This window comes from Phragmites australis, chromosome 2, assembly GCF_958298935.1.
Source record: "Phragmites australis chromosome 2, lpPhrAust1.1, whole genome shotgun sequence".
NCBI classification, from domain to species: Eukaryota; Viridiplantae; Streptophyta; class Magnoliopsida; order Poales; family Poaceae; genus Phragmites; species Phragmites australis.
The window spans coordinates 48,845,271-48,869,116 of NC_084922.1; the positions used below are offsets into that span (position 1 = coordinate 48,845,271).

At 45.0% G+C, this 23,846-nt stretch overlaps 2 protein-coding genes across 2 annotated transcripts; both read left to right on the plus strand.

The window, feature by feature from the left end:
* The first annotated feature begins 14,518 nt into the window (after positions 1-14,518).
* LOC133908304 (uncharacterized protein At4g15970-like) lies at positions 14,519-16,430 on the plus strand. The gene is made up of 3 exons (XM_062350296.1): positions 14,519-14,713; positions 15,454-15,846; positions 15,924-16,430. Exons 1-3 carry the CDS (start codon positions 14,519-14,521, stop codon positions 16,428-16,430), a joined length of 1,095 nt encoding a protein of 364 aa, XP_062206280.1.
* A 4,959-nt stretch (positions 16,431-21,389) lies between these two features.
* LOC133910214 (uncharacterized protein At4g15970-like) lies at positions 21,390-23,663 on the plus strand. Its single transcript, XM_062352725.1, has 3 exons — positions 21,390-21,707; positions 22,511-22,873; positions 22,962-23,663. Exons 1-3 carry the CDS (start codon positions 21,462-21,464, stop codon positions 23,454-23,456), a joined length of 1,104 nt encoding a protein of 367 aa, XP_062208709.1. The 5' UTR covers positions 21,390-21,461; the 3' UTR covers positions 23,457-23,663.
* Positions 23,664-23,846: the final 183 nt, after the last annotated feature.

Genomic DNA, 23,846 nt, shown 5'->3' on the forward strand with positions numbered 1-23,846 from the left:
AGATATCATGAAAATTGGGAGGCTAATGAGGACCGAATTAAGGAGTACTAATCGGCCTCCAGCTGACATCATCTTCCCTTTCCAACTGCTCAATTTCCTTTCGAATCTATTTTCAACCTCCTTCCAATCACTATTTCTTAATTTGCGGTGATGCATTGGAATGCCCAGGTATTTAAAAGGGTATATGTTAGTATTACACTTAAATACCTGAGTATATTGGTGTTCATATTCTTTTGTCACACCATAGCAAAATAGCTCATTCTTGTGGAAGTTTATTTTCAATCCCGAGAGTTGCTCAAACATACAAATGATGAGTTTCATATTCTTAACATGTTCTAAATTATGGTCTATAAAAATAATGATGTCATCCACATATTATAGAATAGACAGACTATCATTTATTAAATATGGAACCAATCCTGTTATTTGTGCAACTGATATCCTATATGGTCTACCAACTCCAGAATGTCTCCCTTTTGTCCACTGTGACCTATCGTGAAGCATTGAGCCCGGTAACATGTCGTGTAATTTTTCATCTTCAAGTATTAGTATGTATTTATATGAAGGGCTTGGGATTGTGCGTGACCATGGGGATCTTACAAAGATGCAAGACATGGGCCACGCCGCTCAAAGGAAAGACATGGTCGGGGCAGTGACCAGTGGCAGAGCTTGGTGACAAACATAATGGGGGCCCAAGCTTAGAAAGCCATAGGTAGTTTGATACTTTTGTTAAGTACAATTAAGTAATTTCTTGAGAAATCTAAAGGAATAGGAAGGGCCATGGCCCCCTTTGGCATGGCTTAAGCTCCGCTGGCAGCGGCAGTGACCACGTAAAAGATCTATGCAAGCATCATGTATACGGTCAACGCATTCAGGGGAGAATTTGAAAATATCAACTTGCATGTGTGAGAACGTAACAAAATGACTTACAGGTGGGTTTATGAAACCCCCTGACTTGCAGGTGAATTTTTGCAATTTTCTCTTCATAAATTTATAGCATACATTTAGATAAATAATTCTAGCCATAGCCCACTTGTCATACAAATCAGTTATATACTACATTATTTTGCTTACACGTCCAAAATAGTTAATGTGGTACTTAAAGTATTGTTTTACCTTTAGGAGCACATGTAAGTCATACAATTTAGCACCATAGTTCCACCGTTTGGTAAAGTTCTTGAAGTCCAGGTCATTTGCTAGCAAAAAGGGCAGCACACATATCTTTTTCATTCTAGTTTTTCCTTCAAGTATTGTGCAACCATAGTATTTTGGATAAAGCTCAAGCCATCACGGGAGCACCTAGTTTCATTTAGCGTTGCATGCAAACTGGCGAGTACCCATAGTCTTTACTTCGATAGAGTTCAAACAAACTGCGGCACACTGTTGCTTAAACTGATGTCTATATCCACCACGTCATCGAAATTTTAGAAGCATCAGACCAGCACTTGGGTTTCACTGTATTCCATGCCAGCAAAACCCAAACCACGGTTTAAAAATAGGGGCATTTGCAAATACTTTTTTGATTTTTTTTATTTTTTATAAAGATATCACTCGAATAATAGTTTTAATAGTATCTTTATAGTTTTTATAGCAAGCTTACAATAATATTAGAAATAGTAGTTTCTTTGTAATTATAAAAAAAATATTGTGTAGGACATGGTTTCCATGGTCAATAATTCTTCTAGGGCCACAAGGTTTCCATGTGCTGTTTCTCAGGCCAAATATTTTATTTACTCAGGATCCACCGTTATTGAGACGTTCTTCCTATAGCACAATAGCACCCATAGTTCAATCATCAATGAGACAGCGTTGCAGCTGATTGATCTCCTTGACGACGCCTATAAATAGAACAGCCCTTCGGCTGTTGCTATCCGAGAAAACACCCACACCTCAAGGTTCACACAAGTCGATCATTAGGATACTACAGTCTATAGTTAAACTATAGTTGTGGGTTTTCTACCAAGTCCTTGTTCTTCAAGCCTCAACTACGTCGGATTTCTGTAGCGGAGCTAAGGTGTCATATTAATAGCCTGGGAGAATTTTGGTTTTCATAATAAGAGGCAAGCTGCGTGTACACCTCCATTATAATATTATGCTTTTATTTGCAATATGATATGTGCAATTTAATTTGATAATTACTCCGTACATGTTGTTGATACGCTAATTATTCCAGATATATGATAGTATGCTTTTGCTCTGCATATATGAATGGATCATATTTGGCCATCGCTTTTGTTTAGGTATGAGGTGTTATATCCATGGGAACCACTTCAACTGATGAAAATGATATTCATGCATTCTAAATAGTGCTAATAATGTTTTGGTACTTACTTTTTTTACTTGGATGAGAATAATTGTTCTATTTTATAAAAGGAAGAAGTTCATTTTACTCCTCTAAAGAATCAGCGTAGTCCAGATAACCCCTAAAGTATAAAACCGTTTAGTTTACTTTCTAAAATTTCAATACCGGATCACGTTACCCCCTCAGCTGATTTCAACAACGATTTTCTGATTTTTAATTAGATAATTTTGCATTTAGGTCCCTAAACTTTTCTATTTTCATAAAAAAGCCTTTGCTTTTTACACTTACCCTTATAGTTTTATTTATTTACATATAAGTCCCCAAAACTTTACAGATAAGCCCCTAAACCTTTTATATTTTTACTAAATAGCCCCTACCTTTTTAAAAAGACCCCTGTAAATTCAAACCTTTATAACCTTTTCATACGAGCTCCGTTTTAATTGATTCTTGCGCTCACACGATCATAGAAATGGATACTTTCTGTTAGTAGGCTTTTTATAACACTTTGCTACTATTTGGTGTACTGTTCTTAGTTATTTGTATTTTCTCTTTTGTCAGTTGGTCCTGCGAGTAGACGATTACATTCAGAAGCAGTACGAAAATCTATAGGAGTATGAGTTCAAGACAACTGAGCAGCATCCAAGTAAGTGTCCTTGATCACATTGACCCCATTGTAGGAAAATGTGTCTTTTATTTCTACTGCATGCTTGTCAATATGAATATAATGTTTAGGGTTATGGGTACGACTTGACCAATTAACTAGATGTTCTCCTTACTCTGTACGCATCGGTTGACTGTTGAGTGGCACAAGAGGAGGCCTCGCAGGACCAACAGACAAAAGAGTAAACACAAATAACTAAGAACAGTACACCAAACAGTAGCAAAATGCTATAAAAAGCCTACTAACAGAAAGTACTCGTTGCTATGATTGCATGAGCGTAAGAATCGTCTAAAACAGAGCTCGTATGAAGAAGTTATAAATATTTGAAGTTACAATGGTCTTTCTATAAAAAGGTAGGGTCTATTTAGTAAAAAAGAGAAGGTCTAGGAGCTTATTTGTAAAATTTTAGTGACTTATATGTAAATAAATAAAACTATAAGGGGGTAAATGTAAAAACAAGGTTTTTTGAAAATAGAAAAAGTTTAGGGATCTAAATGAAAAATTACCTAATTAAAAATCAGAAAACCGCTGTTGAAACCGGTTGAGGGGGTAAAGTGATCCGGTATTGAAACTTTAAGGGAGTAAACTGAACGGTTTTATATTTTAAGGGGTTATCAGGACTACGCCAATTCTTTCGAGGAGTAAGATGAACTTCTTCCAAGTTTTAATGATACCGAACACTCTATCCGCATCAACTCATGGTACACTGCTAGAACTATGTCTCAAAAATGGGCACACCTTGCCCACTCACACTTAAAGAAAATACACACAACCCATGCTAGTTGTTGTGACTAAACTATAGTTCGTTCATGACCGTGTACATGACTATCTGAATAGTTTAACTTCTACAGAGTGGTACACTTTACCCACAAGATGAGTTTGGTAACTAACCATCGTCATGGTAGTACGAATCAATAAAGTCATTACCCATCACAACATCATCCTATTAGCCCTCTACGAGAAGTAATTAGAGGTTCCTAACCTTTACTAGGCCTCCAACTGGATCGACAGGCTTGCACCCGCTTGCACCTGCTCCATGGTCTCCCGTTGCACTCCTGCCTCTAGACGACCAGTAAACTAGCTGATGGGGTTTAAACTAAACCCTGCAATATATAGGGTCGAGTGATTGCACTGTGAATACTAGGTAGAATGTCACACCAACTCGATCTTTAATTGTGCCAAGGCAAATATATCCACACTAAACCTGTCACATAGACAATACATAAACTCCAAAGGCATTCCCGGCAGGAACCCTAATTTGTCCCAGCTCTAACAGGTTATCTCTTATTAGCATTATCCGATAAGCCTTCCCATCCTAACAACTCACACAACAACAAGTCACCAGTTTCACACATTTCACAAAAACTAATTATGATTAAGCATTGAATAGTAAGGTACACAATCCTAAGCATACTAGTAATAATGTCTTCGTCTTGGCATAATAAAAGTTGCCAAGATGACCGTACTAGGGTTACCAAAGTAATATTCAAGTCAAAGCAATTCAGCTAGCTATTATATTGTAGGACATAACTAGATCAACCATTTAAATTATGCCAATAATTAATACTTCATGTAAATATTTAGTGGACAACGGTTGCTACGGGTTGTGGTAATAAAATCTAGGTATAATATGATAAACGAGGGAAATAGATTGGAACTTGCCTTCATTGAAGTCCTAAAGGGGGTCCTGTTCAAAGTCTTATGTTCCTAGCTCCTCCTTCTCGAACTCTCCGGTTTTTAAAACGTGGCACACAAACAACATAAACATATATATAAATACAAACAAAATAAAAATAATTTGAAATAAATATGAAGTTGATGGAAAAAATAGGATTTAATATTAGATGAATATCTGTGAACAAAATCGTCAAAATTGGAGTTGAAACGAGGATATATGAGCTTCGGAAGTTGGTCGTTAAATAAATTTAGGAAAAAGAAAAGGAGAAGAATATTCTCTCAAAAATATTTTTTGAAAAAGAGAAAATGTATTGTACTGTAGACTAGGTGCAAGGATTTGTAGACCATAAGAACTCCAGTCTATGGTCCACGGTGGATCAGGGGCGTGGACATGCTGACGTGGCTGCCAGACTGGACTAAAGGGGGTGAAGTCGGTTGAGGTGGCTGCTGACATGGCAGACACGTGTCAGAAAAGGGGTGAGGGTTGTTGGGGCGGCGCTGGGACGATGGTGCCAGGGTGTCCGTGGTGGGGGCTCACCGAAGGGCTTGCCGCCTGTGGCTCCTGACCTCGGATTAGGCCAAAAGGGGATCCAAAGTGATCGGCTTGGCACGGTGGAGCTGGTGGCGGGCATATCGTCGGTGGATGGCATGTGGAACAGAACCAATCGCTCACCAAAGTTGGGAGTGACAACGGTTGATAGGGGAAACATGATGAGACATGGTTTGGGTCAGGTTTTTGGGCGTTGGGAGCCTGCTCAGGGTGTGAGGAAGTGTTATCCGTGCTCGGCTTGGTTGGTGAGGCATCAATGATGGTCGGAAAAGGAGAAGGAGGCTGGTGGTCATGGAGGCTCGGTGGCAGCTCCGGAGAGAGGGAGAGAGGCTATGCAGAGGGGTGGAGAAGGTGGAGTGAGGTCGAGTGAAGCTCACCATGAGGCCTAATTGACCGGTGGTGGCATTTTGACGATGGATCGATGGCGGCTGCCATCAGCGGAGAGAAGAAATGGTGAGGGAGGGAGAGAGGTAGCAAACCTAGCCTCAATGTGCTCGGTGGAATGTGGCGAGGAGCGAAGGGGCTCAGGCAGGGCCTTTTATAGGCGGAGGAGGGCGATTGGCATTGCAGTGCCGACAAACGCGGTGGACACCAGTCGTGGTGTGCGGCTTTAGCCAAGGGCGTGGCTGGCGTCAACTATCACCAGTGCCCATGAGAGCACACAGAGAGGGAGGTAGGGAGGGAGGGAGGGAGGGAGGGGGAGGGAGAGGGAGAGAGAGAGAGAGAGAGAGAGAGAGAGAGCGGTAGGGCTGTGGTTGGCGTCAACATAATGAGGCCTGTACGTAGCTTAGTCCACATGGAGCTGTGTGCTCATTGTCGACTCCTGTGCGCAGTGACCAAGCACAGGGGGAGGCAAGGTGGTGGAGGCGACATGGCATTGGCAGAAGGTAGGTAAGTGGGGCCATGGGTGGTGACTTGGCACGGGATCCAGCTGCAACATGCTTGGGGCGCGAGCACGCGTGGTGGGAGGAGGAAGAAGGGGTGGCGGACTGGCGCGAGCGAGCCGCTGGAGAAGAAAATAAGAGTGGGCTATAGAGGGAGGTGAGCTGGGGCATGGAAGGAAGATAGAGGGAGAGAGTGGGTTGGGCCTGAGAGAGATTGAGCCTAAGAAATAAAAGGGTTTGGAAACTTGATTTTAATTGATTTCTTTTGCAATGATTTTGGATTTGATTATTAAAAAAATTGGGATGTTACAAACCTACCCCACTTAAAAAGAATCTTGCCCTCAAGATTTGTGGTCTTCCTCAAACAGAAAGGGAAACTCTTTTCTTAAGGTATCTTCTCGTTTCCACGTGGCTTCAGTGTGCCTGCTCCATTGCACTCGGCACAGTAGTACCATTGATCCTCTGGTTTGCCAGGTGACTACATCTAAGATCTTTGCTGGAACTTCCTGGTACCGTAGATCGTCCTGTAGATTCAGCATTTCCATGGTGACATGCTCTTCTGGTACTCTCAAACACTTTTTCAGCTGGAAGACATTTTGTAAATCTGCCAACTCTTGTGGTAGCTGTATCTGGTAGGCCACTGCACCAACTTTTCTCATAACTTGGTAAGATCCTATATACCAGAGAGCCAACTTTCCACGAACTCGGAACCTACAGGTTCCTTGTATTGGTGAGACCTTAAGATATACATACTCTCCAATCTTAAAGTCTAGGTTTCTTCTTGTGTCTTAGCCTCTAGACTATACACCATGGGGTTTAGCTTACTCTCAAGGGTATGACAGGTTATTCGTGTCCCGTCATAATTGGTTAGGGTCACTGTCCTAGCTGCACAGACTATGGTGCTATCATGCTGAGTTAACCAATCCATTCCGAGGATTACATCAATCCCTTTGGATTTAAGCACAACTAGGTATGTTATGAATTCTACCCAACTTAGAGTGATCCTTACCTGAGAGCATCCCAATTGACACTTAATGTCAGCTCCAAGTGATATGGTTATCAGGTTTTTTTTTAAGTAATACTGTATGTATAGCATGTTTTGATACAAATCTTGATAATCTGAAAGAGTGTGATGCTCCAAAATCAAACAGTATTGTTGCAAGTATAGATTCAACTAAAAACTCACCAAGCATAACTCCAGGTGCATCCTGAGCCTCCTGTGCATGGATGTGGTTGACACGGGCTCATCCAAAGGATTGCTACAACCTTGCTGGCTACTTAGGGGCGTGTGAGGTTCCATGGGTGGCCCTAGACATCACAGGCCGAGGTCCATTCAAAGTGTTGGATTGGACGGATGCTGCTTGCTTGGCCTTATGGGGGTAGTTGGTGATGAAGTTCCTAATCTAACCATAGTTGAAACATGCCTTGCTTGGTTTGGTCACTTGGCCACCACTGTTTTACTGAGTCTTGTCATTTCTTTGGCTGTGGTAGAAAGGGTTAGGCTGGTGTGAAGTACATGATGGAGTCCTGAACTGCATGGTAGTTTGAGCCTTCTATCCGGAGAAGGCATTACACTTGAACCTCTGGAACCTTTGATGTTGTTGAGCCTTATGAGTAGCAAACTTGCACTCTTTGTCCTTGTATAGTTCTGCCCTTGCTTCTTCCAGCAATATGGTCATGTTCATCAAGGTGTTGAAGTTTGGGTAGATGTGAGGAGTCAACTGAGCCTTCAATTTGCTTTCTAGCTGTTTCTTGAACCTAATCTGTTTCTTCTTGTCGGTGGACACTTCTTCCGGTGCATAGCGGGATAGCTCAATAAACTTGCGAATGTATTCATTCATAATCATATTGTCTTGTTTCAGTATTCAGAATTCATCTGCTTTAAGCTCCATAGTACCCTCCAGAATGTGATACCAGCGGAACTCTTCCACAAACTCTTCCTAGGTGATTGCTACGACATTGTCTGCAACTTTGCAGTATATTGAGGGTTAGTTTCTGACAATGATTTCAGGGTGTACCAGTCGATAGACATGTGAACAACGCTTGCGGTATGCGTATGTTTGTGATGAATTCAAGAACACACGGATTATCCAGGTTCGGGTTTCCCTAAGGATAACAATCCTACGTCATGTGTATTTTGTTATCAGATGTTTTTGAACTAGTTATCCCTCCTCCCTTTACAAACTTGGTCCTCCTCTCTATATATACTAGAGTGAAGAAGAACTTACAAGTGGGTCGTGCTTAGCAGACCCATACCTAGCCAAATATTCTACTCTTGGATCATCATCATGGAGAACCGGATGAACCCAACTTTCCCTAAGAGCTCTGCATGTTCGTCCCATCCATGGAACGCTACCGCACCTACCTCTCCCTGGTCGCTCGGCCTGTCCCATCGGCATGCACTGCAATTTCGTCTGCCAAGCTGTCCCGTCCCTACGCTCCATGAGTCTACATGCAAAATCATCCACTTGCCTGGTCATTCTGCAGATCCTATCTCATCCGTCACGTGGTGCAAGCCGGTTCGCAACACCCCAATCTGTAGCAATTAATGCTATGGGATGGGGCACTGCCCATCTGCACCGACCACAACTTTGTTTGCTAGAGGAGGTGCTTCGGGAAAGAAAACAGTCGAGTAGACATCAATAAATACGATTAGACATGTTAGGCATGAGCGTCCCGCGATCAGCAAGGGTGGTTGGGGGACCATATTATATCAAAAGCAGGCTAGTTGCGTAAGCCTCGTGCTGGTCGTGCGAGCCAATGGCTGGTTGCGCGATGGACCAGGGTTCAGGAAATATCCCCCACCGGTCGCCACATTCCTCGTGGGGTCCGTTAGTCAGGATGCCCCCATACTCAATACTCCGACAGTAACCCCCAAGCTACTCCGTGGCTGTGGTCAGGTCTGGTCACACGACTTGGTTCCCGTGGGAATATAGTCCACTCAGAGAGTGGTTGTTGACGTTGTTTAGCTTTCAGAGTTTGACTCTGAACTTCACGTCATGTGGGGATGTTAAGCGTCCTTAAAAAGAAAGAGAGAGGAACATTGATTGTCGCTGAGCTCGAGGAACTTTCGGTTCCCTATGCGCGTCCCCTTGGATTTCAAGCAGTTCAGATGCCGCGCCGGTTGAGGTTCTTCAGTAATTCAGAGAGTGAGGTGGTGGATCTTTATGATATGCAAGAGTAGGCAGAACCTTTCCATCAACTCAGCTCTAGCCACTTGAGTCGAGAGGGAAATAACGAGCATTTAATAGGATAATTAGCCTGGTCGAATGTAACTATCCTTCCTGTAACCTATCTTTTCCATGAATAAAAATGTTCTAGCCCTTTCTGATGGCCTCGCCGATGGCTGAAAGACCATCCGTGAGCCTTGCGAGTTTTGGACCGTCTGGTTTGAACCATTGTTCGGAGTGTTCAGAGAGTTTTCCCCGTGCTATCGTGGTGAGTAGGCTCTGACTGTTCCGCCCTGCTCGTTAGTTAGGCTTTCAAAGCGCGGGACAACCCTTAGCACGATAAGTGCCTCGGCGGCAACCAACGCTCGACCCAAGTGGGGACTTGAGGCATTGTGGTCGTTATCCCGAGCCATTTGTACCTCTGATATTGAGCTAGCAGCGATCCCACACTATTCAAGAGCTCTCAGCAACCCGATCGTTTTAACTTCCTGGCCACCAAGTCCCGTAGTGGTCGTCGAGCATTGTCACGTGCTGTGGTCAGAGAGCCAATCTGGCGGGGGTCCGTTGTCGGTCATGAAATCCTGCAAAACAGAGTCTGGTCTTATTAACTTTTTAAAAAACTTAAAAGTTATATTCCACGCTCATCTGAAAAGTTATGCAAAATAGAGAAATAAGCATATCTCCGAGCAGCCCTACACATAGAACTTGCACAACAGGGCGGTATTCCAGGAGTTATGTAATTCACGGCCATCCTCTGTGGCTAGGTTGACAGCACCAGATCGGGTGACATTGACCACTCTATAGGGACCTTCCCCCTCGGGGGAAAGTTTATTCCGATTGATCTTATCCTAAATTTGCCTAAGGACGAGGTCACCTACAACCAGTCTCCGCTCCTGCACCTTGCGGTTGTGATAGTCTGAAGCTCTGGTGATATCGGGCAGCTCAAATTAGAGCATGTTCGCAAAACTCTTCGATCAGGTTTACATCATCCTCTTGTCGTGCCACCTATTCGTCATCCGAGTAGTTGGCCACTCGGGGCGATTGAAAGGCAATCTCGGAGGAAAGCATTGCCTCTACGTCAAAAACAAGGAAGAAAGGGGTTTCGGCCGTAGTCCTACTAGGAGTCGTTCGCAACAACCAGAGTATTGTGGGTAGTTCATCCATCTAGTGTCTTAAATAGCTTTTAAGCCGATCAAAGACCCGAGTTTTGATCCCTTTGTAGTATCATCCCATTAGCCCTTTTGACATGTCCACTCTGTGGGTGTGTCACCGACGTATAGCAAACTTTGGTGCCGATCTCTTCGCGGTAGTCCTAAAAAGAACTATTGGCAAACTAAGTCTCGTTATCCGTAATTATGCGATTTGGACTACCAAACATTAAATAGTAAGGTACCGGTTTCACACATTTATGAAAACTAATTATGATTAAGCATTAAATAGTAAGGCACACAATCCTAAGCATACTAGTAACAAGGTCTTTGTCTTAGCATAATAAAAGTTGTCAAGATGACTGTACCAGGGTTACCAAGGTTATGTTCAAGTCAAAGCAATTCGGCTAGCTATTCTATTGTAGGACATAACTAGATCAACCATTTAAATTATGCCAATAATTAATACTTCATGCGAATACTTAGTGGAAAATGACTGCAAGGTGGCAAAGGCGGCACGACGGTGGCAGAAGGTAGGCAAGTGGGGCCATGGGTGGTGACTTGGTGCGGGGTCCACCTGCGGCGTGCTCAGGTGTGAGCGTGCTGCGGGAGGAGGAAGAAGGGGTGACGGGCTGGCACAAGCGGGCCACACAAGAAGAAAAGAAGAGTGGGCCGAGGTAGGTGAGCTGGGCCAGGGAAGGAAGAGAGAGGGAGAGTAGGCTTGACCTGAGAGAGATTGAGCCCGGGAAAGAAGGTTTGGAAACTTGATTTGAATTGATTTCTTTTGCAAAGATTTCGGATTTTGAATTTTTCTGAAAATCAGGATGCTCAACAACACTCATACATGTGAGAAATTTTACTATACAATCGTGGTACATAGCTGGCTACATACGAGCTAATAAAAAAGTGATGCATGTGGAGGTGGGACCAAGAGAATCTGAGCCTACTTGATCGACCCATTTGAGCTTCTTCCTCGAGGATTCAGGAATCCCCAAGTCCCCAACCACCATAGATGCTCTCGTGCTCTTCGCTGATGCAGCGGCACTGGCACCCTTCGCTCTTCTCCATTGCTACTACCGCTGGCATTCCTCGTCTCACCGCCACCCTCACTGTTGTTGTCAGCAGCATCTTTGCTGCGGCCCTTGCCGCCCTCGCCGCTACTACAGCCGCTCTGCGACCTTCGCCATCGTGCTACCTCTAGCTCTTCTTTGCCGCTCCGCCACTCACACCTATGCTATTGCGCTAGCTCCTCTCCTACTACTAGCTCTTCATCACCTCTCCCAGACACATCAGATGCGATTTTTTATTCAACTTAAAGTTCCAAGTCGAAGAAGGATGAATTTGGCTCCATAGTCAAATGCTTCCATCGGCCTAAATTGTTCGTTCGCGTGGATTAGTATGAATCTAATGAAAACAACCTCACATTTTATTTCCAATTTTTGCCCATGAATAAATGTGAGAACGATGAGGTCTATTTACTTGGATCTCAAGTTCTTGATTACTTGACCCGTCTCCTCTTTCTAGCTCCTCCATGTGAGATATGATGGAGGAAGAACTAGGTAGGAACGACGAAGTGATGGACTCTTGGTGCCCATGGCAATGGCAGTGTTGCTATATTTGTATAACTCTGTGGCCATTTTCTCTAGCTCTGCTTGTTGTTTTCATCTTCTCTAGCCCACACAACCACGCATCGAGCTTTTATTGGCTCATTATACAACCAGCTCTGCACGGTTGTATAGTAAAATTTCTCTGTATGTGGGCAGGTTGGCACACTCTATAAGCAGTCTAACCAATTGCGTTATGCACAGTTCTCAAAAGTTTCAATTTAAATAACTGTGAATCCAAACCCTTAATTGGAAAACTTTTGATCTTTGTCAGGGTAAGCTTTAACCCTACCTACCTAGCTTCATCTTCCCTTTACCCTTCCCCAACCCCAAACGACAAGGACATTCCCCTTCCCCACTCCAAAACAACAAGGACAACGACATGTCCTCTGTCGGTGGCACCGTTGCTAAGCAACTGAGGCCTTGATCCTCCATTCCTGCTCAGGCTTACTTGCGATGCAACATCAATGAGTCAAAAAGACAATGCGCGGCAACAAGTGAATGGTGCCTCATCGAGTGAAGGGCACCAACGTGCGACTGGCTCAAGGATGATGCCACTAGAATTGGAGGCAATGTCAAGGGTGGGAATGGGGGCGCAAGAGGATCAACCCTTGACCCTCTTTAGTTTGTTACAAATGAACTAAAAACTCACTTTCTCATCTAATTACTGGATTTCTTAAATAAACAAATGAATTAAAGAGGGTAAGAGGATACCCTAAGGTTCACCTATTGGCACCTCTAGATGAGATGCTGTCCTATGTCTATTTTGGCCTAAGGCAACATGAGAGAAGGAGAGGAAGGAAAAGTGCATGAATGGGACTGAGGTAGAAGTAGGGCTCCTTTGAAACGTAGGAATTTCACAGGAATGGTACATAAATTTTACAGAAATCAGTTCAATTTCACAGAAAAATAAGGATTTAGAAAAAATCCCACAATCCAAAAGAGGCCTAAAAAGGAAGGTGAGGTTAGGGAAAAGTGGTCATTTGGGCCCATGCGAAGAAAAGGAAACCGAATGGCATAGAACAGGTGGTGAGTGTGCGCAAAAATTATTTTCGATTAAGCAACAACTGCTTCAGTTAATTAAAACCCTAGCACAGGAAGAGAGCTATAAATACGATTACTCAACTTTATGTATTCTTGTTGCACCCATTCTCTCTTGAAGCCGCTATATATTTGGCTAGACAACTCCTAGTGGTTGCTTCTTCTGACGTGACAGTCTCTTGTAAAAAATATCACTTTAAGGTTGTTGCTGCTCTTAAGAGTAGATATTTTTTTTAAGGATGGAGTATTCTTAAAAGCTTTAATTAAAGAGAACTGCTATTTATCTGTCGATAGGAATCGAGGGAGAAATCTATCGAATTTTTGTACTATACGATTTGCGTGGAGATTTGTGCACGCCCTTTTTCTCCGGCGAGCTCTCATTATCCCCAGCAAGGTCTTCTTCTCCGGCGAGCTCCCTTAGGGTTAGGGTTCGGGTTTTAGGAGGGATTGTGGGGGCTGCTGGCTTAGAGGGATCTCCAGGGGAGGCCGCCAGCCCGGCGGTGGTGGCGGTCGCGAGGGTGGGGCGGTGAGGCCAACCGATTGGGTGGGGATGGCGATGGGGGCGTCGAGGTAGGTGGGGTTAGTGGTGGCGGCGGTCAAGGGCGGTGGATCCGGCGGCGGGGGTGCTGTCGGAGCTGGGCGGGGAGGCGGTGGCGGCGGGGGTGCTGAGCACGGCTAGGAGAAGCGGTGGCGGCGGAGGATGGAGAGGAGCGACAGAGGAGGGCGGGCCGTGTCGGGGTTAGAGACAACAATGGCAAGGCAGAGGGTGGTGGAGGCGACGCACAGGGCGGGTGGGGAGCGGCGCACGGAGCGGTGGAGGTGGTTCACGGGTCGGGCAGAGTGGATAAGCATGGGGCGGCAGGGTGCTCGGAGTAGTTAAAGAGGTGAGGGGCGCTCGGGACCGTTGGATGAGATCAAAGGTTTAAAATTAAGATTTTATCCTTAAATCTATCTACAGATAAATAGACACTCTCTTAATTAAAACATCTAAACCACAAAGAGCCTGCTGCAACAGTTTTGAACGAATGCTTGCCATTTACCTACCAATACCCTAAAACCTTTCCACTGCCATGTTGACATATGGTTGTTGCTCACAATCTTAGTGTAGTTGTGCTATTCACCGAGCACAATCTTGTACTTTACGAGGTAAGACTTAAGAGGTGAGCTGCTGCAACATTTAGTTACTGTAGTTGACTGCGGGATAGACCTGTAAAATGTATAGCAAGCCATAATGAAAACACACGTTTTTAGAAGATAGTTGCCACTTTCTTAGTAGTGTGTAGCCAACTATAACCCATTTTTGTTGCATCTAATTAAACCCTGCCACATTTGCTGCTTATCACATTAGATGCTGCTCATAAACCCTCCTATAAATGTACCCTGAAATGCAATCTTGCATCTCTCATTCCCTATGAAAAAAAATCTTGCCTCACCCTCTTCCTCTGTCAAACAAGGTAGGTCCATCTGCAATGGAAATCACCATGGAGTTCCAGAAGGGCCCTCTCCGTCGTATCGTCTTCATCGCCATTGAGATGTGGCTTGCAGCCGCCCTTGCTCTGCTCATCTTATTCGTGCTTGCAAACATCGGCAGATCGTCGGACATGCTGGCGAAGAGCAACTACACTACGATTGGAGTGGCTCCTCCGGAAGATATTACATCTCAAGATTCTGGTGAGGTACTATCGTTTCTGGTGATCTTTTTTTTTCATACTTTGTTTTTTTGGTTCGTGAATATAGTATTTGGCCTGTACTTTCATTTCATTCTGACAGTGTGGATGAATATGCATGTATACCAACATTTGCATCTCAGATGGTTGAATCCTAGCGTCTCGCTTTGCTGAATGGTTCTAGAGAATTTCGAGGACACAGTCGTTAGCGATTTAAAATTTGCCGCTCGAAGTCTCAATGACCGAATGACGTATGATCGATTAGGTCATTTTTTTAGCCATCCTGATCAGAAAAAAAATCTAGATAAGAATTTGAATAGGAAGTGAAATCTGAAAATAAGGTACTGATGCTAATTCTTATCATAGTTGAGACAGTACCTGAGTAGGGGAAAGAAAGAACCACAGCATGCAGCAGCGAAATATGAACAGGGAAAAACTGAAAGTTATTCTGGGGTACAGTCCATTTTATTCTACATTAAAACGTGGCAATCCAACTCAAAATTTCGATGTCAGTTATAGGTTTTTTTGGGAGTTGTATTCATTGTAGATGTACAGTACAAATCAGTGTACTTCCCCTTTTATGGAAGTACTGCGATTCAATTTACAGGAATCCTCTCTGTAGTTCTGTGACTATAAAAGAAAATAGGGGCTGACATTATTTGAACTTTCAACCATTGCTGCAAAATTGGAGCTGTACAGTCAATTTTAGGAAAGCAACTATAAAAGAATCCTTTTTATGCGTGTGAAAGAATGGTGAGATTGACGAACTGCACCCTCAGTTCGGATTCGCAGATTTGGCTGAGCTGCTTCCCAAGGTCGCCACCGACGACAGGACGGTGATCATCACGTCGGTGAACGAAGCGTTCGCGCGGCCCAACTCGCTGCTCGACCTCTTCCGAGAGAGCTTTCGATCCGGCGAGGGGATCAGTCACCTCCTCAACCACGTCCTCGTCGTCGCCGTCGACGCCAAGGCGTTCGTCCACTGCAGGGCTGTGCACCCTCACTGCTACCTCCTCGAGGTGACGTCCATGAACCTGAGCTCCGCGAACAACTTCATGAGCGAGGCCTACGTGGAGCTGGTCTGGACCAAGCTCTCGCTGCAGCAGCGCGTCCTCGAGCTCGGCTACAACTTCCTCTTCACGGTATGCATCAACGGCTCGAGGTTTCCTCTCGATCTTAGCTGACGGCTGTGCAGTATCATGATCGTCGAGATGTGCAGGACGTGGACATCGTGTGGCTCCGCAACCCGTTCCGGCACATCAGCGTGTTCGCGGACATGACGACGTCGAGCGACGTCTTCTTCGGCGACATCGACAACCTCGACACCTTTCCCAACACCGGGTTCTACTACGTCAAGGCGACGAACCGGACCGTCGAGATGCTGCGGCGGTGGCGCGCGGCGCGGGCGCGATTCGAGCCGAACCACGAGCAGCACATCTTCAACCAGATCAAGCACGAGCTCGCCGCGGAGCTGGGCGCGCGCATCCAGTTCCTCGACACGGCGCGCTTCGGCGGCTTCTGCCAGTTCTTCCGCAACGACATAGCCGTGGCCTGCACGATGCACGCCAACTGCTGCGTCGGGCTCGGGAACAAGCTGCACGACCTGAGGGACGTGCTGGGCCAGTGGCGGAACTACACGGGCCTGACGCCGCAGGAGAAGAGCAGCCGGGGGTTTACGTGGAGGGTTCCTGCCAAGTGCGGGACGCCAGACAAAAAGAACCCGTGAACTCGAGAAATGTGAAACCACTTGTATAAGCAACCTGTCGTGCTCTCCATGCTGTCGAACTGACTTTGAGATCCATGCTGAAGCAACACGAATCTCAAATCCAGTTCAACAGAAAGTATAGTACGCACAAGCGGCCGTTTTTACACGTGGGAAAACTGTGGTCGGCATTGCTACTGCTAGCTATTGCATTTTGGCAGGTTAATTACCGTTGTGGCGATATTGTTGGTTAATGAATAATCTGAAAGTTGAATAAAATTGGAGCAGCTTTAGTAACTAACCATGTAACTCGCTCATCACACAAAGGCAATTCACCTGGGGTAAACAGGCACGTACGCAAAAGCGAGTCCTACGTATAGTTTAGTGCACACACATGCATGCAAATGCGCTATGTTGTGTTGCCTGGTCTGGTCGGCGTCTCGAAACATTTGGGAGGTGCTTACGTAGTTGCTTCCCTTAATGTGATAGTGTCCAGCTCCTTTTATTTTTTGTTTTTCATCTACTCCGGCCGTTTAGGCTGCCAGCGGTTAGACTAGAGTCAATAGGTGGTCGGAGCGCAGAGCCGAAATGCATTTGACGGTTTGATCGGGAATATGACAGTCAGATCGCTGTAACCTGTGAACTCTACAACAAAACTCGAAGAGGTACTCTCTTGTGTGAGTATGTGCTCGTTTGCAAAGAGAGAGTTCTTGTGTGAGAGAAAATTAGGGTTAGGGAGAAGTGAGGAGAATGTTAGATCCACCAAATCCAACCACTTAAGAGTGAGATTTGTGAGGATTTGGAGCCTCTCCTCTCTTGTTGGCTCTCATCTCTTGTACTTCATCTTCATGGTGGACTGTTTGCTCACTGTCGTTCGTGATTTTTTCCTCTAAGGGGTTTTCACGTAAACCTTTGTGTCTACTTTTGATTTGATACTTCTCTTGCCATATGTGTTGATTGCTCATCATCTAACTTGCTATTAGTGCCATCTCTCAAGTTCTTAGTGTATAGCTAATTGACATATAAGACATGTTAGTGTTCTTTGATATGTTGATGTTTGGATCATGGGGATTAAAGGTGTAACGAGTTAATTGCCGCAAGTGTTTGCTTATAAATCCATTGGATAGCTTGTAGTCAAGAGATTTGAAGCTTAGGGCTTTGTTCTTGTTTATGAACACAAGGTGTTCGACGAAATGCTTGTGACACATTAGCTTGCTAATTAGCTCGCGCTTCGGTTGCCCCTCTAGGACCACAAGTGGTATCAAAACTGAATTATATCAAAGACACTTGCTTAATTGGTGTCTTGTTTCAGAATGTCAGGTTTGGAAGTGAGCAAGTTTGATGGCAATGGTGACTTTTAGTTATGGCAAGTAAAAATATAATATGTGTTAGTTGACAAGGATTTAGATAATGCTTTAGAAGAAGGTGATCCAGATTTGGCAACTACTTCAAAAGATGAGATGAAAAAGATAGATAAGAAAGCATTGATAGTGCTCCGTTTGGGTCATGCAGATAATGTGTTGAAGCAAGTTTGTGAAGAGAAGACTGTTGTAGCTCTTTGGAAGAAATTGGAATCTCTCTACTTAGACAAGTCACTCTCAAGTCGTTTCTATATCATGATGCACTTGTTTAGGATGTGTATGCAATAAGACACTCTTATCAAGTAATATATTGATGAGTTCAATAAGGCGGTGCTTGACTATCAAATACGAGCAGCTTTATGGACAAGGAATATTTGACTATCTTGTTTTTGTGTTCACTATTAGATTCATATGTTGGTATTAGAGACTAGATCCTTTATGATACAGATTCTATCTCCATGAATGATGCTATTTCTATCCTTTTGTCAAAGGATTTGCTCAAGAAGACTCGCATGGAGGGTCATGGCGAGGGTGAGGGTCTTGTTGTATCATGTGGGACATCTATAGACTGTGGTCATAGTGGTGATGATACTTCTAGCAATGTTAGGAGGAAATCAAAGAGCCGTTCAAAGTCATGTTCGGGCGAGAAAGTTATCCGTTGCAACTATTTCAAGATTTTGGGCCATATTAAATGAGATTGTCCTAAATTGAAAAAAAGAAGGGACAAGCAAAATGGCAAGAAGGGTGAAAATTCTTTAGCTACTGTGGCAGTTGTTGATGGCGATTGAGATGAGTCTGGTGAGTTACTTGTTGTCAGTGCAGATGTTTCATCAGTTGGGCATTGTGCTTCTAGTGCTTCAGGTGGCTGTGATATGAGTTTCAACACTGGCTAGGTTCCTGATTCTGCTTACTCTTACCATATGTGTCCGCACAGAGAGTGGTTTGCCACTTATAAACCATTGGATGCTGGTTCAATTTCTATGGGCAATGACACAAAGTGCAGAGTTGTTGGTATTGGCACAGTTAGATTCAAAATGTTTGATGGTATTGTTTGTCATGTGGTTGGGCTGAAAAAGAATATGATCTCTTTCAAGGTACTTGATCGGAAAGGCTACAAGTTTGTGACTTATAGATATCAGATTAAGGTGTTTAGGGGCTCCTTGTGTGTGATGAAGGCTCTGACTACTCTAGATATAGATGATTTGTATTTCTTGTAGGGTAGTTTGCTTACTAGTCAGTTGCAGTTACTTCTTGTTCCCAGATGGATGATTACACTATGACTACATTATGGCATATGAGATTAGGGCACATGTCAAAGCGTGGTATGATAGAGTTGAGTCGTCGTGATCTGTTGGGCAGTTAAAAGACATGTAGTTTGCAGTTCTGTGAGTATTGCATCTTTGGGAAGGTCTGTTCACATGACTAGAGCCATTCTTGACTATGTGCATACCGATTTAAGGGATGAGGCACTAGTTATTTCTATTAGAGGTGGAAAATATTTGCTAACCTTCATTGACAATTTCAGTATTGACAATTTCAGTAGGAAGGTTTGGGTCTACATCCTAAAGTTCAAGGATGAGGCATTTGTTAATTTCCATCAGTTAAAGGCTATGGTGAAAACACAGATAGAAAGGAAGGCCAATTATTTGAGATCATACAATGGCATTGAGTTCCGCTCGAGAGAGTTTGAAAAGTATTGTCGGTACGCCAGTATTATTCGACACTACACCACAGTTGGAACTCCACAACAGAATGGAGTTGCAGAAGGTATGAATAGGACACTATTGAAGAGGACCTGTTGCATGCTCTCTCATGCCGGTCTTCCACATAGTCTTTAGTAAGAGGCAGTTACTACAACATGCTATTTAGTAAATCACTCGCTTTTGACAACTATTGAGTGTAAGACACCAGAGGAGGTGTGGTATAGCAAGCCACCTCAGTATGATTACTTGAGGATATTTAGTTTTTTGGCGTATTCTCACATTCGCCAGGACAAGTTGGAACCTCAAGCATTAAAGTGTGTCTTCCTTCGTTATGGTGATGGTGTTAAGGGGTATCGTTTGTGGTGTAAAGATTTAAGACCCCCTAAAGTGATTGTCAGTAGAGATGTAACCTTTGATGAGATGGTGATTGTTACTCAAATTTGTTGATAGTTGGGAGAGGCTTCTACTTCAGGTGGAGCTTCTACAGGTGGTGGTTCAGAGGCCGAGCAGATAGCATAGAGGGTAACATTTGAGGTGGAGACTCCAGTGACCGAGTCTACTATAGTTGACAGTCAGCAATAGGAGCAGCCATTATTGTCAGAGTCTGTAGATGGTGTTCAAGATTACACTGACGACGAGGTAGATCATGAGTTAGATGCAGTTGATAGTTAGTTAGAGAATACAGTTTCAGGTGGAGCTTCAGAGGCTCCAAACTCTCCTATTGCACATCGCATTCAGCGATCAAGAAGACCACCATAATACTATGGAGAGTGGATCACACCAGTTGCAAATGGAGAGTGGATCACACCAGTTGCAAGAGGCAGAGGTTCAGCCTTGAGGTCATCACATGAAACTACTAGTGATGTATGTTACTTGCAGGATGTGGACGTGATGTGGCTGCGCGACCCGTTCCAGCACATCAACCTCTACGCCGACGTGTTCATGTCGTGCGACAATTTCAACGGGGCTTCTACTACGTGAAGTCGACGAACCGGACGGTCCAGATGCTGCGGTACTGGCGGGCGGCGAGGTCGCGGTTCCCGCCGCACCACGACCAAAAGATCTTCGACAATATCGAGCACGAGCTCGCCGGCAAGCTGGGCGTCAGGATCGGGTTCCTAGAGTTCCGCGGCGAGATGGGAAGCAGGGTGCAATTGCTGCATCGGGCTGGAGAACAAGGTGCACGAACTGAAGAACGTGATCGCAGCCTGGAAGAACTACACGAACCTGGCGCCGGCGGAGAAGAAGAGCGGAAAGCTCAGGTGGACGTTCCCTAAGCTAAGGCGGCGCACGTCGCCAAAACAGCACTGATCAATCAGCCCAGTAATTAGCAAACCGTTAAATTCTTCAAAGATTACTCGGGCATCATAAAACTAAGGGGAAAAAATTCCATAGGTTAATCGGGTCTTTTTCACATGCATGGAACTATTGGTACTACTGCACCATTCTTCCAACTCGATCGAGATGCATGCATACTCTGGCTCTCGTTTGACATGGTCCCCGTGATAGCTAGTATATTACGGAGTACAAGATAAGATAGTCCAAAGCGGAAGCTTCTCTCTTCTGAAATGTATACGATTGCACGGTCAAAATAATCTTCAGAACTACTGGCCGAATCGTTGACAAGTAAAGCCAGCTACATACCCGGATCAACACTCAAAGGCAAGGCAGCTACCTGCAACTGCGCCGTTCTTTATTGGGACTACGTTGGAGACGAGGGAAAAAGGCACAATATATTGATCCGTGCAGACGTACGCCGCTGGCTGCACCTCGCGCGTCAAAACTGTGGCGTAGCCTGGTAGAGTACTCGTCCTATTGGCTAATCGCACATGTTTTGCTTGACAAGTCCACGTACGACCTAATCAAGCTGAGCGTTTAAGTAGGGGTCGATGGAGTGGTAGCAGCTCGTTGATCTCCAGTCCTGGACTGCCTGAACGCACGCATGTGTTCTTGGCTATAGAGTAGGGTGGGCATGCAAAGAGCCTTGTTGCATGCAGTTGCAGTTGCAGTTTCAGTCTTTCCGAGACAAGATGGGGCTGCAGTTTCAATCTTTCAGTCACGTGGTGTCCTTCCTCCTCGGCGCGGCGCTGCCCACTGCCCTCCTCTTCTTCCTCGCGTCCGACCGGCTCGGCGAGGGCTTGTGCAGCATCTCGAGCAGCTGGGGGAACGGGACCGCGCAGCCGGCTGGCCCGGCCCGGCAGGCAGCTAAGGCTCTTACCGGAGACGGCGCTAAAGAGGTTAGGCGTGCGCACGTAAATTAAACTCCATGAGACAACGCTGGTGCAATCTTTTGTATGTGCATACATATGGGTGGGCGTGCTACATGTACCGGTGACCTAGCTTTTCCTTCACTTTGCATAATTTCATGCCAAGCTAACTCAAACCTAGTTATCGCCACTTCTGTGGTTGTTATATCCAGCGTTAAACTGTTTTTTAAACGAACCGAGGGAGAGCTTTCAATTATATTAATAAGAAGAAAAACATAAGGGATTGACATGCTCTCTTAATTAAGAGAAAATTGAGCAAAAGTCACAAAAACACAAACGGATAAGAAACCTATACCGTAGAGATAAACTGTTTTTTTTAAATCTAGTCATAAGAGGTTGTTTTGTCAATTCAATAAGACTTAGCTAGTACATACGTAGTTGCATCGCCCACCTTTTTTTAGAGGAATTTTAAACGATTGGGCCAAATCAATGGGCCAGGCATAAGGCTGGCCCGGCCCGTGTGTTGAGTCCAAACTGGAGAATACGTTCTAGAGGAATTATAAAGGATTTAAACTACTTCATTCATATCTCATGTCAAATCATGTGAATCTTTGCACGGCTCGATGATGTGCCGCTGCGTTCTTGGGTTGTGAGAGTTACCCGCGTAAATTAATTTTCCGGTACTGCTACGATTTTCTAGAATTTGGAACCATGAGTTTTGCTTTACCTATATATGCTAGCCAATTGTCTCCACACAGAAAAGAAAAAAAAAATCTGAAATCCTGTGTTTCAATTTCAATTAGGCTAAGACAACTGTAAGATTTCGCATGCAGGCGGGATTCGGTGGCCTAGCTGAGCTGCTGCCGAAAGTAGCCATGGAGGACAGGACAGTGATAATCACATCGGTGAACGAAGCATGGGCTCAACCTAACTCCCTGCTCGACCTCTACCTCGACGGCCTCAAGAACGGCGAGGACACAGCGCACCTCCTCAACCACCTCCTCGTGGTCGCCCTCGACGCCCGCGGGTTCGACCGCTGCAAGGCCGTGCACCCTCACTGCTACCTCCTCGAGGTGACATCCGTGGACATGAGCTCGGCCAAGCCGTTCATGAGCAAGGACTACATGGAGCTGGTCTGGACCAAGCTCACCTTCCAGCAGCGTGTCCTGGAGCTCGGCTACAATTTCCTCTTCACGGCAAGATCATACGCTAAGAATCGCAATTTCAATTTTCTAACCAGCAGTTTAGCAACTCAAATCTGAAAAACAATCAATGATTGATCAGGATTGTGACATGATATGGTTTCGCAACCCATTCCGGCGCATCGCCGTGTATCCCGACATGAGCTGCTCGTTGGACAACTTCGACCCCTTGCGTGCTCCCTTGGACAACCCGCTCAACACCGGGCTCTACTACATGAAGTCGACGAACCGGACCATCGAGATGATCGAGTACTGGCGGGCTGCGAGGGCGAGGTTCCCGGGCCATCACGACCAGGCGGTGTTCTTCTGGATTAGGCACGAGCTCGTCAGCAAGCTCCAGGTCAAGATCGAGCCGCTAGACACGGTGTACTTCGGCGGGTTCTGTCAGCACCACGACGACCCTGAGGAGGTCTGCACCATGCACGCGAATTGCTGCATCGGCCTGGAGAACAAGGTGCATGACCTCAGGGATATCGCCGCGGACTGGAAGAACTACACAAGCCTGACGCCGGAGGATAGGAAGAAGGGTGGTTTCAGGTGGACGTACCCGATTAGGTGCCGGAAGTCCATGGGGTGACGTACACCTTGAGATGCATAAGAGAGTTGGAATCTCAAGTGGGCGGCATTTCGATTGTTGTATGCATGCATGCACTTGTAAGCGATAGTGTAGATCTTTTCTTTTTTTCAACTATTAACGTAGTAATTTCTAGCCCAAAACTAGGAGGCTCCTTTATTTGGCCATTTAATAAGTAAATAGATCTGAAAGGTGAATAATGCTGCATTAGCTCTTACGCTTAGGCTCCACGTGCCCCGACGGTACTTCTCGGAGAGATCGACGACGTGTAACCCTTGTCCTGGCGCATTTGTCATACGATGAAGCAGACTATAATTTATCGCAGGAACTTAATTTAGTAACCGTGTAGTGTAACCCGCTCAAGACTCAAAGACAATTCAGCTGGAGTAACAC